Source organism: Macaca mulatta, chromosome 18 (assembly GCF_049350105.2).
Source record: "Macaca mulatta isolate MMU2019108-1 chromosome 18, T2T-MMU8v2.0, whole genome shotgun sequence".
NCBI lineage: Eukaryota > Metazoa > Chordata > Mammalia > Primates > Cercopithecidae > Macaca > Macaca mulatta.
In genome coordinates, this window is record NC_133423.1 from 61409206 (window position 1) to 61428633 (window position 19428).

A 19428-nucleotide genomic window follows, 5' to 3' on the forward strand; every position below is an offset into this window, starting at 1 on the left:
TTTCAACATCAGGGTGTCTGCAATACTATTTTTTTTTGTATGAAATAGGAGAAAATTCACCATGTGGGAACCACCAATGAAAGTTTCTCAGTTTTTGTGTGTTGGGAGTAGGTCTCTCTAGTGTGTCTCTAATCCTATGCTGAGATTCCCTTAGATGTGTTGTGAATTCTCACTCCCACTCCAAACACACACAGACACACACACACACTCACACACACTCTCTCTCTTAGACTGGGTCTAATGCAATCACTTCCTAACTTGTGTACCTCCCATTGGCATAGGTTTCTTTATAGTTTCCTAGGTCATAAGGGAGTCCTCAGATGTTACTGGTTGGCTCTCCAGAAAGCAGACCCTGAGACAGGGCATCTCAAGCAGAATGATGACTAAGGAATTTGCTTGGGATCAGTAGTTTTGAAAGGAGGAGAAGTAGGATTAGACAAAAAGAGAAGTTGAGCTGCAGCACAAGCCAAATGACAACCTTGGTGAACCCCAGGGGATGTCTGAGCTAAATGGGCCTTCAGAGTGGTGCTGAATCGGTCCCCTATTCTCTCTTATTGCTCCATCACTGTATGTGGGCTGCCCATGGCAAAAAGGCACAATCACGGAAGGTGCTGATGGCCTCCCAAGCAGCTGGGATGTAAGTCCTTCATTGAAAAGGGATCTGATATACCCCACAGTGTCCACCACATTCTCTCTCCTCTCTGCCACTGTATTGACTTCTGACTATTTCGTATCTATTGTATTCTCCTTGGGATTCTCCCCTAACTTGGTTCCCCATCTGTACTTTTGTCTTTAGCCCAGAAGGATCTACAGTGATAAGTATGGCAAAAATGAAGGCAACCTGTCTACATTATCACCACTGCCTCACTCCCTAGTCGTCCCTTAACTCTTCAGCATGTTCCCCATCTCCCGCTCACACTGCCTATGGACCGTGGCATCATGGTCTACCAGCTTTCGTGACTGTAGAACCACTGAATGGGGCTTGCTTTTCAAATGCCCTTGAATGTTTTTCAGCCCCATGCTTTGAGTGAATATCCCTCAATTTCCTGTTATGACAAATTAGAAAAGAAAGGTTGGGAGGGAACGTAAAGGGAGAACAGGATGAGGAAAGAAAAATGAAGACTTGTAGAAATAAGCTAAGCTACTATGTCTTGGATCCTGCTCTGTGAACTAACAGGATTTTCAGCTTTTTAAACAATATTCTGGGGTGTGTGTGTGTGTGTGTTTGTGTGTGTGTGTGTCTCAGGGGGGTTATCAGTTTATTTTGGGGTTGGGAGGAAGAATTAACTTTATTCTTAGATTTTTTTTTTTTCTTTTCTACTTATGTCATGATATTCATTTTTAAATAGTGTTGATAGAAGGTGGACACTTTTTTCCCAATAGTCTTACTTAGCAAAATAAAACTTTGGCAGCTGTATGTTTGTCAAAATCTTTCTTATTTTAAAGATTTACTTGTCTGGGTAATCATTTGTAAGCTTGGGAAACACCCAACTTTTAAGAAGAACATACCCCAGAGAGGCTTTGAAGTCAGATAAGCTTAGTGTCAAATGCTGGCTCTCCACTGTTTGTTAGTTATGTAAATCTGACCATGCTATCTTTTGTCTTTGAGCATCAATTTACTCAAAAGGGATTATTTGGAGGAGTAAATGAGATAATGCATGTAATACATCATGGCACATTAGGAATTATAAGTTTTGGTTTTGCTAGTCTCATTATAATTTCTTACACAATAGACTTAATGGGTTAACTGTGGCTTCTCTTAAAATTGACTTAATTCAATGTGTTTTTACCCAGGCACTCAAATTTGTATTTAGAGCTTCAAATACTATGCAGAAAATAAGAATGTCATGCTGGGAAGTTATGTGAGAGAGGGATTATTCTATGGCACCAGGTATCTGCATTTAGAGTAGTAGTATATCTAGTCTCCAAAACCAAGATTGTGTTGACTTCTAAAATTTTTTTAGTTTTTATTATTTTTTTCTTCTTCTAAATTCATGTCATACAGGTAATGTACTGATGTTGTAATAAGGTTTGAGAGAGGTGCGTCTAACACATGAGCGTAAAAACCCTATCATCATGCTTATGCACCATAAAAGCCATAAAAGAATCGGTATGAGCTTTTGGTTCTAGATATTTTCTAGCCTTTATCTAAGAAAACTACATCAAAACTAAGACATGTGCGGTTGGTCCCTTCATCCTTTAGGACCAGGAGATACAGCTCCAGCTGTGTGACTCATGACCTGCTAATGTAGTCACTGTCAGGGGTGTTCTAAGTTGTCAGAATCAGTCTCTGACAGTAAGTCACAAGGATTTATGTTTATTTGGCACAATTTTTGAAAACAAAGTAAAGGAAAACATCCAGAATTTCAGATTATTACTTCAATGAAGCATGTGTAAAAGCAAATGTACACTCACTGCTTTAATTAAATATATTCAAGATATGGTAGAAACTATTAATAAGTCTATTAGTTACGAAAGGAAGGATTTGTTTACAGACAAATAAAATATATTATTACAAGAGCCAAAAGACTTTAAGAGGCAGCATAGACAAATTTTTATATGCAATATATTTGCAATGGGTATAGATTGGAACTACTCTATCCATTCACATTTAGCATCTTCTAGTAGCTGTGCCATCCCATCAGGAATATCTGTTTCTAGGAAAACATGATAACTATCAGATAATGAGTTATTTATGCTCAGAAGAAATCAGTGACATTGTATAATGCTTGGTTTTATTTATTTATGTTTTCAGATACAGCAGCACGTCTTTCCTATCAGAATGACCCTGCATTTGGCTCATATGTAGTACCTATAACAGTGAGAGATAGACTTGGCATGTCTAGTGTCACTTCATTGGATGTTGTACTGTGTGACTGCATTACCGAAAATGACTGCACACATCGTGCAGATCCAAGGATTGGCGGTGGAGGAGTACAACTTGGAAAGTGGGCCATCCTTGCAATATTGTTGGGCATAGCATTGCTCTTTTGTAAGTCCTAAGTCTTTTCTTAAATTCAAACAATACCCTTTAAAGTAACTTTGAAGACACTTTTTGTTTTTTGAGACAGAGTCCAGGCTGGAGTGCAGTGGTGTGATCTCAACTCACTGCACCCTCCGCCTCCAGATTTCAGTGATTCTCATGCCTCAGCTTCCTGAGTAGCTGGGATTACAGGTGTGCGCCACCATGCCCAGCTCATTTTTTCTACTTTTAGTAGAGATGGATTTCACTGTGTTGGCCAGGCCAGTTTCTAACTCCTGGCCTCAGGTGATCCGCCCACCTCAGCCTCTCAAAGTGCTGGGATTACAGGCGTGAACCAGCATGCCTGGCAACTTTCAAGACACATTCTAAGAATCAGTGCTATTTCCTATAGCTGATCATTTGCATGTAGCTGCATTTTTATTTAATATATAAATATATTTAATTTACATATTTTAAGTGCATTTATGTATAGTTCTAGTGTCTTCCCAGTTATCATAGACATAAAATTCAATGCAGAAACAGAACATGTAACATAATTATAGCATATCTGTTTAAAAGTTTAAATAGCATATCTATTTAAACTTTTCTATTGTATACTGCTTTGACATAAGCAATCCCAGGAAAGCTGTCTCCTTTTTTTTTTTTTTTTTTTTTTTTTTTTTTTTTTTGAGACGGAGTCTCGCTGTGTCGCCCAGGCTGGAGTGCAGTGGCCGGATCTCAGCTCACTGCAAGCTCTGCCTCCCGGGTTTTTACGCCATTCTCCTGCCTCAGCCTCCCGAGTAGCCGGGACTACAGGCGCCCGCCACCTCGCCTGGCTAGTTTTTTTTTTTTGTATTTTTTAGTAGAGACGGGGTTTCACCGTGTTAGCCAGGATGGTCTCGAACTCCTGACCTCGTGATCCGCCCGTCTCGGCCTCCCAAAGTGCTGGGATTACAGGCTTGAGCCACCGCGCCCGGCCAAGCTGTCTCCTTTTAATATGCACTTTTAAATTTATGATTTATCTGTGTATTAACCATTGTACATAACATAAGTTTATTTTATGATAAACTCACGTATATTTCTTTCTTCCTCCAGGCATCCTGTTTACGCTAGTCTGTGGGGCTTCTGGGATATCTAAACAACCGAAAGTAATTCCTGATGATTTAGCCCAGCAGAACCTAATTGTATCAAACACAGAAGCTCCTGGAGATGACAAAGTGGTAAGTAATCTGGGTTTTTAAATAAATACAAAGGATGAATTTGCTTATAATGCATATTCCTTCTAAACTTATCTTTTCTCAGAAAAGTTCTTTTGGTATCAGGCAATTTACCATAGAATGTCATGGGTCCCCTGAAACAGATAAAATGACTTTGATTTACATGGCGATATATGGTATTTAAATTTGACCATAGTGTGTTACTAAATGGTGAAAATGCTTTAATATGTCATTGTTATTTCTACTTCAAATGATTCATGGTTTCAACTTTAAGCCTCGTCTTTTGTATGTATTTCAACTGCTGTTTGTGCTGTAAAAATGCTGCTTTTAATTATTCACGGTTCACCAACATGGTTTTACACTTTTTCTGGCAACAATAAAATCACTACAAGCTTTGATCATCGTGGGAAGAACTTTAATAGATTCTTTCTGGCTCTAATATGGGTTAGGAAAGAGCCTGAGGCCAAATATATGAAATAGCAATGCTAGCAAGTGGCCATTTCTCCAACTTTGCTTTCTACCTCAGTATGTGGAAGAGGAACAAGTAAATACCCTATAAGAAGTATAATTGATGACTAGGGCAAGAAAGATTTAAAAAACAAAAGCATGACAGTATCCAGGAAGGTACTGAAAAACAAAAATTCAAATAATGTTAGAGTTTCCAGAAACACAATGTAAATAACTAGTGGCCAAAGCTTTAGTGTTCTCGTTATTTTCCCTGCCTAGTTTATTCATATATATTTAGATGGCAAGGGTTTATTATTGCAGTCAAGATTTTTGTGGCAATTATAGTTTTATTCTTTTTGATGTAGTTGAAGTGTAACTGGACTAGATACTAAATGGAAATATTGATCATTACTTCTGTTTCTGCTTTAGTCAGGTAAAAAGGAATTAATTTAAACTAAGCGGAGTAAGTATATGTGAGACAACAGTGTTTATTTTGAGGTGTGAGATGTAGAAGGATTGAAGAATTAAAGTTGTACAGTTTTCTAAGAGGCTTTTTTTTTTTTTTTTTTTGAGACAAGGTCTGACTCTGTCGCCAAGGCTGGAGTGCAGTGGCACAATCACAGCTCACTGCAAACTCTGCCTTCCAGGTTCAAGCGATTCTTGTGGCTTAGCCTCCCGAGTAGCTGGGATTACAGGTGCCTACTGCCATGCCCAGCTGATTTTTTTATTTTTAGTAGAGACGGAGTTCCACCATGTTGGCAAGGCTGGTCTTGAATTCCTGTTTTCAAGTGATCTGCCCGCCTCGGCCTCCCAAAGTGCTGGAATTACAGGCATAAGCCACCACACTGGGCAGGTATTCTAAGAGATTTTTAAAGAAGGAATATACATCAAGCTTCTTAATTTATCTCCAGGTACCAACCACTTGACAGTTTGCTTGTGTGGCTACTACATTAAATTACGGGATTTCCATAGTTGGGTACACAGGATTGACAAAATAGATTTAGTTCCTGCTCTCAGAGAGCTTATCTTCTAGCACACACACACAAAAATGGCATTATCCGCTTGATGTTGTTCTTTTTCATAATTTTTTGTTTCTCTCTGTATTATCCCTAATGTAAATTGTTTTCATTTCAGTATTCTGCGAATGGCTTCACAACCCAAACTGTGGGTGCTTCTGCTCAGGGAGTTTGTGGCACCATGGGATCAGGAGTCAAAAATGGAGGTCAGGAGACCATCGAAATGGTGAAAGGAGGACATCAGACCTTGGAATCCTGCCGGGGGGCTGGGCACCATCACACCCTGGACTCCTGCAAGGGAGGACACACGGAGGTGGACAACTGCAGATACACTTACTCGGAGTGGCACAGTTTCACTCAGCCCCGTCTCGGTGAAGTGAGTTTTCCTAAGTGGCCTACAATCTATTTTAATTTCTTTTAAACTTTATAAATAACTAACTGGATGCTGACCATAATTTTCAATTAATTATGAATCTACTAATTCTACTAATTGAAAGCTATTATTTTTCCTCAATTTTGATTTAGTTATATTCAGATTTAAGTGGTTATTTACTTTCCCTCGTATTTTTTTTTTAATTGAAAGAATTACTTAAATAGTGTGTGATGATATTTAAATTACTGTCTCATGGCTTTGTCCTAATATTTCCCATCTGACAACTTGTGCCTTAGAAACCAAAAATGTGGTACCAGCAAGACCAGCATGTACCATCACTGTGTCTGTCTGGGAAGATCTGAGCCCACATCAATTTGTCTTCAGTTTAATGGATGCATGTCACTTTCAGCTAAAATGTTGAAAGGGAAAATAATGACTATGTAAAATGAACACCTGTATACTAGCTGCCACATGCGTGACTTTTAGAAACATGCTATACTGAATTTATAGTGTGATGTATGAAACAGACCAATCATGTGCATTTTTTATGTGTAGGAATCCGTTAGAGGACACACTCTGATTAAAAATTAAACAATGAAAGGTAAATCAAAGCAATTACTTTTATGTTAGTACGTTTTGGTGTTTAAAATAATAATAATAAAAACGTTGTGTTTTTCCCCTTGGCAGAAAGTGTATCTGTGTAATCAAGATGAAAATCACAAGCATGCCCAAGACTACGTCCTGACCTACAACTATGAAGGAAGAGGATCGGTGGCTGGGTCTGTAGGGTGTTGCAGTGAACGACAAGAAGAAGATGGGCTTGAATTTTTGGATAATTTGGAGCCCAAATTTAGGACACTAGCAGAAGCATGCATGAAGAGATGAGTGTGTCCTAATAAGTCTATGAAAGCCAGTGGCTTTGTGACTTTTTAAAAAATGACAAACCAAGAATTTGTTAAAACGGCAGATGCTATTTGTGGGGATTTTTCTCTCATTATTTGGATAGAATCTCTTTGGTCAAATGCACATTTACAGAGAGACACTATAAACAAGTACACAAATTTTTTAATTTTTACGTATTTTTAAATTATCTTCCATCCAAGGAGATCTACAGATAAAGTACCTTATTTGTTACATTTGGGTATAATGACAACAGCCAATTTATAGTGCAATAAAATGTAATTAATTCAAGTCCATATTATAGACTATTTGAAGCACAACCTAATGCAAAATTGTAGAGACCTTGCTTTAACATTTTCTCCGGTTAATTACATGTTCATGCGGTGCTTGGAAACTGTTGTTTTCCTAAACATCTAAAGTGTGTAGACTGCATTCTTGCTATTATTTAATTCTTGTACTATGGCCTTTTTCATAGTGCAAAGGGAGATTTCTAGCGAGGCACTATTATTGCAATTTCATTTTGGTGGAGTTTAGTTTTAGGTTTTATTGTATATAAAATCCTGCACTGAATCTATGTCTCCTCATTACCTGCTTTTGCCAGTGAAATGTAAGTTTTAAAATACTTTCAGAATGTATTTTTACTACTGCAAGTTTTTGGTCTTTAAAATGTCAAGTAGCATCTCTCTCTTTCTCTTGTTCTGTTTCTCTCTCCTGTTTTTTTTTTTTTTTTTTGATTTCTATATGAGCTAAAGAATCCAAATATTTTAAAAATCTGTCTCTCTTCTCTCATAAAGTGAATTATTCCTTTTTTTGTTTTATGTAAGTGTATATATTCTGTTTTTTCTTGAAATCATTGTAATGTTAACTTTGTTGTTTCAAATATCTTGGTGATTGCTTCATTATCTCTTCAACAAAGAACGTTTAATTTTGCCATTGAAACTGTAGAACTACGTCATGCTTTTATTAGAAGCAATGCTCTATATTAACAACAGGAATGGTGTAATTAGAATTGGAATGTGGATATTTACTGTATGACAACACATTTACAGTTCTTTAATGCAAGGATGTAGTTTAAAAATGCAAAGTAGTGATGGTTTTTGAAATAAGCTTTAAAATACAGGGATCTTGAAAGCTCCCTGGGGTAACTATTTTATAACTTAGATAAAATGGCTAGTCATATCTATGTGTGTGAAAAGTTATTTTTTTAATATTTTAAGATTACAATTTTAACAAATATAGAAATGAGCCAAACTATTTAAATTTTAAAACAGTAAGACAAAATGAAACTTAATACCCAACAAATTCCAGTCCAGGTTTCATGACTTACTTTAGTCAATGAATTTTCTAGGTATACTAAACATATGGACATTTTAAATGTGTTTCTAATATTTGTGATTATCTATAATGTGCCTGTCTTGAGTTCACAAGATTGGGTTATAACAATTATTTGGAAGATTAACATTGGGTAATTATTTGATGACCAGCTTATCTTATCAGTAGTTGTATTGCTGATCAGGCAAAAATAGTTTCCCAAAGTTGTTTTTAATAAACTATTTACAAAATTCTTATATATTGCTAGTCATGATAAAGTAAATTAAGCAGTTTTTAAAACTTAGTGTGAGTTTGTTAATCACAGGTCTGATATGAGTTTAAGGGATTTTACACTTTCTGAGTTAGAGAAGTAAGACTCCTTCCTTAGATTCCTGTTATACATTTTTTAAAATGTAAAGTTTGTTTTGGAGACGTTTTCAGTGCATTGTTATTGCCATATTTATATAATATGACTGTTCTAAAGACTGTGATGCCATGGGGTATTGGTTAAGTTGCCTGCTTTCTCTTTGTCCATTTTCATCATTTTAAAATGGGGGATAATAGCAGAACTTGTTTCCTAGGGCCATTGTAAGTCACTTGAATAAAAAATAGTTTTGAAGCATGAGAGTCATACGGAGTGGTCCACCTAAAAGGCACTCCTGATAATAATAAATGATTTTAAACAAGTCACATGTACAACTCATTTCATGTTAACAAGAGGTCAATTAAGAAAATAAGATACTGAAAAGATTTTTCTTTTCACCGTAGAACATGTCTCTTCATAATGATCACCTGATGACTGGGTCTTAGATGTTCAGTTTTCCAGAATACGTAGTGCAAAGATTGCTAAGGCATTCGCATGGGATTGCCTAGGCTGAAACACTGTGAAACTATTAGGTTCAAATTGGATGAAAAGCAGAACATCTGCTTCTTAAAATGGGCACTGAGTCTAACACCCTGTGAAAATTATGTGTATTTTAGATTCTCCCTGTCAATCCCTTCCTCAGCTTCTTCCCTAGCTGTCCAGCTAAACATTAGCAGTCACTTGCCTGGGAGGTCGTGGCTGTTTGGCAGTCGTCATAGTAACCCTAAGTGCTAAGACTTCCGAGTAAGCATCTTGATGCAAATCCCGGCTCTATCGTTACCAGCTGTGGGATTTGAGAAGTCACAAGCTTTCTGTGCTTAGTTTCCTTACTTGTAGGACCTGTACTGAGGAGGGTAGAGGAGTCTACTTGACAGGGCTTGGTCAGAGTTAATCCATGAAAAGAGTTGGCATAGAGTTAGCACTCAATCATGTACCTTAGCCACTGCTATTGTTCTATGAGAAGAAAATGCCTGAGTTGGGAATAATTGTAGCTTCAGTCTCCACTCTGCTTTACTGCTGACGTCTTGCCACGATGCTCTTATTCATCTTTCCCAGAAGCCTGACCAGTATTTCACCAGTGATGGCCTTTGGGAATTTCATGGCTCATAGTAGCTTCCAGGTCTCTCATTTGTAGTATTCAGGAAGTTACATAGCCAGAAGTCAGTGTGATGAATCTTGATGCTTAACTGAAAAGGCAAGTAAAATGCTCAAGGAGGCAAAATAATAAAGAGTTTCCCAAAGAAATGGCTGGTGCTTCTTCAGCAAATGGAAAGCAACAAGATCTTCTGTTCCGTGCAGTGTGTGTTTGGGGGCTCCTGGTGATCATCACTTTTTCTTTATTCCTATCTTAAGACATTTTATCTTGGATCTCAGTTCTGTTTTGCCAAATCTGACTTTGACTACAGGCTTCCCTTTTGTCTCCATCTCCATTCCTGGACTCCAGATTGAAGTCTTGACCACTGACTTTGACTACAGGCTTCCCTTTTGTCTCCATCTCCATTCCTGGACTCCAGATTGAAGTCTTGACCACTGACTTTGCTCTGGTCAGCCCCTTTAGTACCATCCTCCAAATAAAATGCTTTCCCTTCTTTGTGCCTAGAATCATCATGTTTTCTACCTCCTTAAATACTCAAAGTCCTAAGAAGTTACCTGATACCCATATAAACCTACAGCTCTTATATCAGCTCTCCTGCGAGCTCCTTGTTAACCTAGCATTTTAAACTCATGCAAAAAGAAAAACACTTACTACCAAACCAAATCAGGTTCTCCTGCGTTACTTAAACAATGGTGCCCTTCTTCTACTTACTTCGGCTTGAAACAGAGAATCCTTGGTTTCTCTCTCTTCTTTGCATAGCATCCTCTATTGGTTGCCAAAAACTGCCATACTTTTGAGAATTGTAAATACAATTTCATTCATTAAATACTTTGTTTGTACTGTAGTCATTTGATGCCTTCCCAGTGCAGTCATATGTAGCCTTTTAAAACAGAGACTAGAAGGACTGTGCTTCTATGAGAAAGTGCAAGATGAATCAGCTACTCTCCCCACCCACACCCTTGAATGCAAGTCAAGACACAGTGGACGTAAGGAGTGGGCTAATGCCTGTAAAACACATCACACGATGCCCGGCACACAGTAAGTACATAATGCATGTTTTTTTTTTTTTTTTTTTTTTTTTTTGAGATGAAGTCTTGCCCGTTGCCCAGGCTGGAGTGCAGTGGCGCGATCTCAGTGCACTGCAAGCCCCGCCTCCTGGGTTCGCGCCATTCTCCTGCCTCAGCCTCCCGAGTAGCTGTGACTACAGGCGCCCGCCACCACGCCCGGCTAATTTTTTGTGTATTTTTAGTAGAGACGGGGTTTCACCGTGTTAGTCAGGATGGTCTCAATCTCCTGACCTCGTGATCCTCCCGCCTCGGCCTCCCAAAGTGCTGGGATTACAGGCTTGAGCCACCGTGCCCGGCCCATAATGCATGTTTTTAAAAAGCTTCAGATGACTTGAAAGAACTGCAGGACACTGGTGAATGTACTTCTGCTTCTGCTACTCCCAATCCAAGCGTTCATGAGGTTGAGGTGTACCCTATGTCAGCTGTTCTCACTCTTCACTTCATCCCTGATCAATATTCCCCCCACCAGTACCCCAGATTAAATCTTCAGCATCACTTAGCTCCAGTGGTGTTTGTGCTGGGAAATTTCTTTCCTCTTCTCTCTTTTCAAGGGCCACCAAAGAGCAGATGTGATCATGCCATTCTTCTGCCTAAGAGCTTCCTATGGTTTCAGAGGATAAATTCTAAACACAAAAATCACATTTAAATACAGATGCTTCTTGACTTATGGTGGGGTTACATCCTGATAAACTCATGGTAAATTGAAAATACTATAAATCAAAAGAACATTTTCCATTTGCCGTATTTTCAACTTAAAATAAGCTTATTGGGATGTAATCTTATAAGTGTAGGAGCACACTGAATGCATATTTCTTTGACACCATCATAAAGTTGAAATATCATAAATCAAACCATGTTAAGTTGGGGGCCTTCTGTACTAATTTCCCCAATCTCCTTGTATCCCTCACTTCTCAATTTGTGCCTTGCTCATGATTAGTTCTCTTTTTACGATGTCTTTACTCATTATCTCTTTCTTTGTAAAAATATGACTTTTTGAGGATCTAGTACAAACACTACCTCCTAGACATTTGTGTGTCTAGAGCATATTGCTGTCAAGTTTTCATCTATAGGTTTATGTGTGTGTGTTTCTTTTCTGTCTTGTAGGACAGTAAGGACCAAGAAAAGTGTTCACAATTGCATGCCTATACAACTCTGGCCGTTAATTTTTTTTTTCTTTTTTTTTGAGACGGAATCTCACTCTGTCACCTAGGCTGGAGTGCAGTGGCACGATCATGGCTCACTGCGACCTCTGCCTCCCAGGCTCAAGTGATTCTTCTGCCTCAGCCTCCTGAGTAGCTAGGATTACAGGCTCCTGGTTAACCACCATGCCTGGTTAATTTTTGTACTTTTAGCAGAGACAGGGTTTCACTATGTTGGCCAGGCTGGTCTTGAACTCCTGACCTCAAGTGATCTATCTGCCTCCCAAAGTGCTGGGTTTACAGGCATAAGCCACTGAGCCCAGCCAAATTTCGATTCATCAAATTGTATTGCCCAGGTCATAAAGGAAAAAAGAAAGAATAAAAGTTAGGTTTTTTATTCTCAGCACATATTAGTTTTCTGTGGCATAAATTTTACATTATACACATGATGTATATTAGATTCTGCACTGAATTCTTTTTTTTCTCATGAGACATTGAGTGACTAGAACATCAATCATTTGCATTCACAACTTAATACAGGAAAATGAAGTGTTGAGGTTTTGGAATCCCTTCTTCTCCCTTGGGATAGTGAGAGTGGCAGACAGAAGGGCTAGGGTCTGAGTATTGTGCTTCAGGCCAGCTCAAATCCTACCACCAATAATTGCATGAACCCACTTGTAGCCACCAATAATTGCCTCATATTGAAATGCAACCCCCAAGGGTTCTCATCTGTCTTCTTGACCACTGTGTGCCTAACATATAGAGTAGTAGACATTATATTTGGTGTGTGATGAATAAATGGATGAATGAATAAATGCACATGTGTATTAGATACCTGAATAAGATCAGACTGCAGTGTTGCCTAAAGAATTCTTTTTCTCAACTTGAAACTTTTTAACCAATGTGAAAATTATATTTGTGACTGTCACTTCATCACTGCCAAGTTCAAACACTGTAATGATTTTTTTTTTTTAACCAAAAGGCTCCTCTCTAACCACCTGAGGAAAAGCAATTAAAAACCACTTATGTTTAGAAATTCAAGAAATGCTTCTTATAAGTTTGCCAAAATTCCCATTAGTTATTTATAAAATGTTATAAGTCAGGCCTTCCCTCAAAAAAATATCTTGAGAAACCACAAAGCAAAGAGAGTGGCATGCATCTATGAGCTTCTTCCATGTTAGGCTGGGAGAACATTCTGTAACAGGAAACCACCGTGCTCATGTGTGCCCTGAGAGAGAAGAAAATCTTCACACAAGAAGTAGAGAATAGGGAAAGAAATGCATAGCAATGAACCTCAGAGGCAACACCTATATTTGTTGTGAGCTGATAACGTCACTTGGAAGATAACACATAAGAGGTAGTTCCCAGCCCTGCTCGTCTCATGTAGGACACGTAGGACAAACCTATGTGTTTTGCTTTCTGGGGAGAGGGTATCAGTTGTATGCCTCCCTTTATTATTTCCTCTTCACCAGTTCTGGTTTTCTAGGTTTGAGGACTGAAATCCTGAGAAGTAGGATCTGATCTTCCCTCCAAGAAGCTCTTCTCTCCCCACCTGTCCCTGTGTTCTTTACCCCATCAATAGCTAAGGAGCAGAATCTATCACTTTTTCTTAAATGTTTTAAATTAAGCAAATAGATACATTATGAGGCTGCATTTTAAACTTTAGATTTTCAAATAAGACATGCAATATAGAGTCTTAAGGTAAAACAAAAGAGCATAATGCTAAAAAACAGGCAACAAAAAGGAAGCTAGAGCTTTGAACTAGCTAGTTAGGTAAACAGAGCACTTTGATCGTATTTTTAAAAAACACACACACCCTAAATCTTGTTTTATAGAGGAATTTTACTGTGTCATGGATTTGGAGCATATTCTTTACTTCTCAAGCCATTTGGTTTATCCTAAATTCTAGATATATGTGAGACTAAAGAAGAGATTACTCACTGATGTGCCTCCACATGGAGTGATAGTTGGTGCATGGGAAATGACAAGGGCTGTTTTGTTTCATTCTCTATTCCCTTTGTGACTGTACCTTTGTATCCCTACAGAAAATCTGGGCATAGCTGAGAGGTTAGAATTGTGGAGTTTCTGCTAGCCACCTCTCTTCTGTTTACTTATTTTGTTAGGATTCAAGGGAGAGGACAGACCAGAACACTCACTGCTTTTCGGTTAACAAATATTAAGGCAAACTTGCTGATATATTTGCTTGTATAATTTTTAGAGTGTGTTTCACTGACCATCAGCATCAGAATCACTCCTGGTGTTGCTGAAAATAGAGATCCCCTCATGAATCAGAGTGACAGGAGTAACAGGCTGGTAGGGGAAAAGTATAGAAGCCTTCACTTTTTAATGCATTTCCTAGGTCATTTTTTCATACTCTAAAGTTTGACAATCATTGATAGGGTTTTAATAACTGGGTTTATTGATTATTTGGTGGTTTATGAAACTTAAGTATTTTAAGTTTGCTTTTTCATATAAAGCATTAAGCAAAATGCTAGAAATGTACCAAAGAGTTGAAACACATTGATTAGTAAAACTCCACAATGTCTGTAAACTAAGCATTGCAGAAAGTACGTTGTTCCCCGTGGTTTCTATTCTCTACATAGATGTGAACTAGAGAAATACTCTTAAGGTAGGATCAAGCCACATAGAAAACATTTAATAAAAAGTAACAAATTTTGCCACATAAATGCTGCTAGTCAAGAAGATGTATGCAAAGTAAGTTGCATATATTTTTAAAAATCAGAATTGTCAAATCTCCAGACATAGATAGAGCTAGAAAGGTCAACAGCAGGTGGAATAGGTGACTGTCCAGAAGGCAGCAACTGTTTGGCATCACTGTGCTGTTATGTGGGACCTGTGTCGGGTTGGGTAACAGATCATGCTCACTGACTGTGGTGGCCAGGAGCTTCAGAGGGGCCTGTGAATCACGGATGGGGGATGAGGGTAGAGACGAGACTTTTCAGTTTAAGGAGTGTTCCCCTGGGAACAGGGCCAATTGGAAAACTCCCAGGCACCAAGGACGTGAGATAACTCATAGGGAATGAGAGGCTCAGAAAGCCAGAGATGAAAGGAGTGGAGGGTGTCAATATACACAGATGTGATGCAGAGTTACCAATGAAATCAGGTAAAAGGGATTTATCCAAAAGAAGTAAGAGAATAGTATAAAGATTCTACTCACATGCAAGGATGTTTGTCTCAGTGGCATTAAATATGTGAATAATTGAAAATAAACTAAATGTCTCGTGACAGGGAAGTAATTAAATGATGTATGATACATTACTGTGATACCATGTACCATAATTGAGGACAATGGAAACAACGATCACACAGACTTCCTAGTCAGAAAGACGTGGATCCAAATCTCAGCTTTGTTTTTGCTGTGTTACCTTGGGAAATCACAGAAATCTCAAATTTCTAGCATATAAAATAAAGGCAAATTAGGAATAAATTATATAATTCACATAAAGATCCTAGCTTACTGCTTGACTCATCAGTATATCAATAAGCAGCAGCTATCACTGTTGTGATATGATGATGGAATATCATGCAATCATTTTATTTTGAACACTTTAATTAAATGGGAAAAGACATAAAATATAGTAGTATTTTAAAACTGGGATATTATAATTATTATATTATATTAAATTATTATAATCTCACATTTAATTAAATATGAGACTATCTGTAATACACTAAGATACTGAATGATAAATCCTTGATGAAGGAAATATGTATTATTTGTGTGTTTCCAAGTTTTCATTTTACCACAAGCATTTATTATTTATAAAACTGAGGGAAAAGTTCATATAAATGAAATACAGGGCAAGAAAAAACTCATAGGCTTTAGGATTTGGGGAGCTTACAGACCTGTGAAGAAAAGACTTCTCATCTTAGCTTTAATAAGTAAAGTTTACACTGAACATATTATATTCACAGTAAATGATTAAATTGAAAGCAAAAAGAAAATACTGTGTCATCTCACATTATCAAAATTGAGTACATTCATGTTCTTTTGGTCTTAAAATTTTACTTTAACACACTTAGGATTTGTCATCAGTAATTTGTTATGCACTATCTAGACTAAAAATAGGTATTAATTTATTAGAATTGTCAAATGAAATATTTCAAGCAAAGTTTGCTTAATGGAAACAACTTAAAGCCAATTAAATATGTTCACTTTTTAGCAAGCTAAGCTGCTCCCCATTTCTCCTGTAGTAGACACAATTAAAGTTAATCTTTGCACAGTGAATTGCATTTCTATGCAATATAACATAGCAGTCTGGGATGGAACCTGAATTTTGGATCCCTTGGGACCCAACAGGCAAGGTTCAGATCTGGGATCTACCACAAACCATCTGTGTAACCTGAACCTCCCTAGTCTTCAGTTTTCTCATCTGCTTTACAAAATTGCTAGAACATAGTTTTATGTAAATGTTAGGTGTTAAAATTTATTTGGTATCTACTATTTGTTAGATATGGCCTCTGCTCTCAAAAATATGTAGTCCCAGAAATGATACAAAATGTTCACAGAGATGTATTAATAAGTGCCACAAGAAATCTGTAATGGAATGTTCTTACAAATATTAAGTGTGCACACACACACGTGTGTGTGTGTGTGTGTGTGATCCTTTTTTAGCAAGAGAAGTCTCAATCCTTTCACATTTTGATCACTACAGCATTCCTTTGGAATCAACAGCAAGTATCCTCCTGTGGGGAGACAGGTATCCTGTGAGTTTCTCTTATCATTCAGGAAAGAAAGCTGTTAAAAGCTTACTCATTTTAAAATTTTAAACAGGTTATTTACCTTATTATAATAAACAAATTTTTATTGGGAATTTACCTTATTATAATAAACAAAATCCATTTCATTTCTTGTTGAACATTGTTCTGGCAGGCAGCTTAAGTTATTTATTAAATAAATAAATTGAGTCCTTTTGAAGCTTCTTAAGTTTTCTTAGGGCAGGTTTGGTGGAGACTTTGGGGCTAACTTATGTCCTACGCTAAGGGGTGGCTCCACCAAATGTCCAGAGTTTTCAGAGGAAAATCTTTCCTTTCCACTGCCTCAAACTTCAATAAGCTTGCTACTCACCGAGATGCCTTATGTGCATGGGACTTTCTGTGGAAAACAAGAAATGGAGGCTGTATTTCACACTTGGGGTGATGCAGTGTGCTGCAGTGCTCTGTAGGAATATGTAGCAGAAAATTGAGCTAATCAAGAGGGAGGAAGAGATCAGAGTGGTGTGTAGGCAGAAAACTACGACAGGCTATCTAGAATACCTAGACAGTCTAAGAGCACTCTAATATCCTTCCACACAGGGAATGGGACACAGCCTATTTCATCTGAATCTGAATTATAGGATTAACACAAGTGAGCACTTGGAAAAGGAACTTCAGGCAATACTTCTAGTAGTTAATAACCATCTTTACCATACTAGTAATACTGCAGCAGATGAAATTAACATTTTAAAGGCAATAAGATGTTTATTTTTTCCACTATAACTCTCCCTTTCTGTAAAAATTTCCTATTAGAAGAGCTGATTCAGGTTTAGTGAAGTTCAAAGTCCTACTTATTCCAGTTTGAAGGTCAGTCTCAGTGTGGTGTGATATCTGAAAGAAATACAAACCTAAACCCAAAAGTTTTAAAAACACGATGCCGTTGCCAGATGTCTTCTAGTAAGAAAACTAGCAGAAAAACACAGAGTTAATAATGTGTTTCTAGCAGGAAAACACAAAGTTAATACACTTATGTCATAGCAAAGCTTCTGAAAGGCAACAGAAGACAAATTTGGTTATCTTGGGAGTGTGAGAGAATGTATTGGAAGAATATCAGAAGTTTACAGATTCGATAGGTGTACAGTGAAATAGGAAGCAGAAACAATAGATACTGTCTTATAATGAGGGCAATACAGATAATCTCCTATTTTAGTTGTCCTCATTATGGCGGTTGAAGTTTCTTTGCAAAAATGAAAGAAACAGAAATCCCAAATACCAGTCATTTTCAGTTATGCTAACGCAATTCTTATCTCACACAAAATTTTTATATAATCATCGGTTAATTTAAATTCCTCTTTGTGGCCTAACACATAGAAATCTTATGAGGATATATATGATTATAAGAACACTTCTACATAATAAAAATAATCCTGAGACCCTCTATATGGTTGATGGATTCATAGTCTCACAAGGCTGTAAAAAATAAGGTCAAAGCAATGAAATAATTTGGATGCTTTCTTGGAGACCAGAGCAAGATTTAACTTGCAGATACCACTTCATTTTCTACAGTTATAATTAGATATGCTATTTCTTGCAAGAATAACATTAATAATTTAAACCCTGCCAATACACAAAATGAAACACTTTCAGTTTTAATCATTTTTTTTATTAAAACATTAACATTTCTAAATGTTCTTTAAGAGAAAGGGATTGGGGATTAGGCATTTGTGCCCTCTGCATTAAAATATCTTTCATCTTGGAACAGCATATTTAAATAATGTTCTAAAGCTTTTGAAAAAGCAGACTGGAAAACTAGATTCATTATGTTGCACCTAGTTGTCTTCTTAGCATTCTAAAACAATGCTAAGATAAAACAACACTATAGATGAACTTTCATATTTTCTTTTATTTAACAATGACAACGATGTTGCTCTAAAACTAAAAGTATGTTACTTTGGCTGAATAGCCAAGAAATAATAAGCAAAATTCAAAACTCAATGATAGCAATTAATGTATCTCAGTTGCCTTACTGATACCTTATTATTTTTATCTACTTCATATTTTTAAATTTCCTAAACCTTCTTTTTCAAAAGTAGGTGGGGCATGAACATTGATTAAATACACAAAATGCTTGTCTACTCTCTTCTATTATGTTAATGCCAACGAGCAAAGACCAAGATCAGGGAGCACATATCTCCCATCACCACTTCACAGCTGCCTAAGAGACCAACCCCAAGAAAAGGGCTGGCATTAGAACACATTACTCTCAAACTTTCTAAGAGCTCTTCAGCATTACTCATGTCATGACTTGTACCACCAAAAATCTAAACTTCTCAGGTTATCCATTGTCTGAAATCCTTATTCTCTCAGGTATGGTAATTATATAATTTAACTTCCAAGTAGAACACTTTTTAGAATGAAACAGGGTGCTATTAAGAAACAGACACCTTGGAATGACATTAATAAGCCACGACTGTGTAGGACAAACTGAAATTTATGATGGAATCTTTCATCCATTTCTGTGCCCTCATATGCTTCCTTCCGCCTTCTGAAATACATAGTCTGAATCCAAAAAAGTCACCCTAGACCCTTAGTCTCTTTTCTGACCATTTTCTTCACCTTGTTACTGTTATTCTTGAGTGAAAAACCTTCAGGCTACCCTCTGAGTATGACTTTCGCCAGAGACCTATCAAGTGGTGGCCAATTTTTCCTTCCCACATTCCTGGGACAGGTAGATGTCTTCCTCCCTCATCATTGTCACTGGCAATGAAGACCATTCCTCCTCCCTTCTCTCCAAAAAGGTAGTCTCACATTCTTTGGTGT

General features: G+C 37.3%; 1 protein-coding gene and 1 pseudogene across 2 annotated transcripts in view; one reads left to right on the plus strand and one right to left on the minus strand.

Moving 5' to 3' along the window:
• DSC2 (desmocollin 2) overlaps window positions 1-8912 on the plus strand; it is a 37592-nt gene extending 28680 nt beyond the window's left edge. Inside the window, exons 13-17 of one of the 2 annotated variants that reach the window (XM_015121771.3) lie at window positions 2756-2992; window positions 4058-4182; window positions 5761-6018; window positions 6571-6616; window positions 6703-8912. In XM_015121771.3, coding sequence (XP_014977257.3) covers window positions 2756-2992; window positions 4058-4182; window positions 5761-6018; window positions 6571-6606 — 656 coding nt within the window. In that variant the 3' untranslated portion in view covers window positions 6607-6616; window positions 6703-8912. The remainder of the gene's footprint in view (window positions 1-2755; window positions 2993-4057; window positions 4183-5760; window positions 6019-6570; window positions 6617-6702) is intronic. The other variant, XM_001102096.5, reaches the window with a different exon arrangement.
• Window positions 1996-2108, minus strand: LOC114673907 (small nucleolar RNA U13; annotated as a pseudogene).
• Window positions 8913-19428: the final 10516 nt, after the last annotated feature.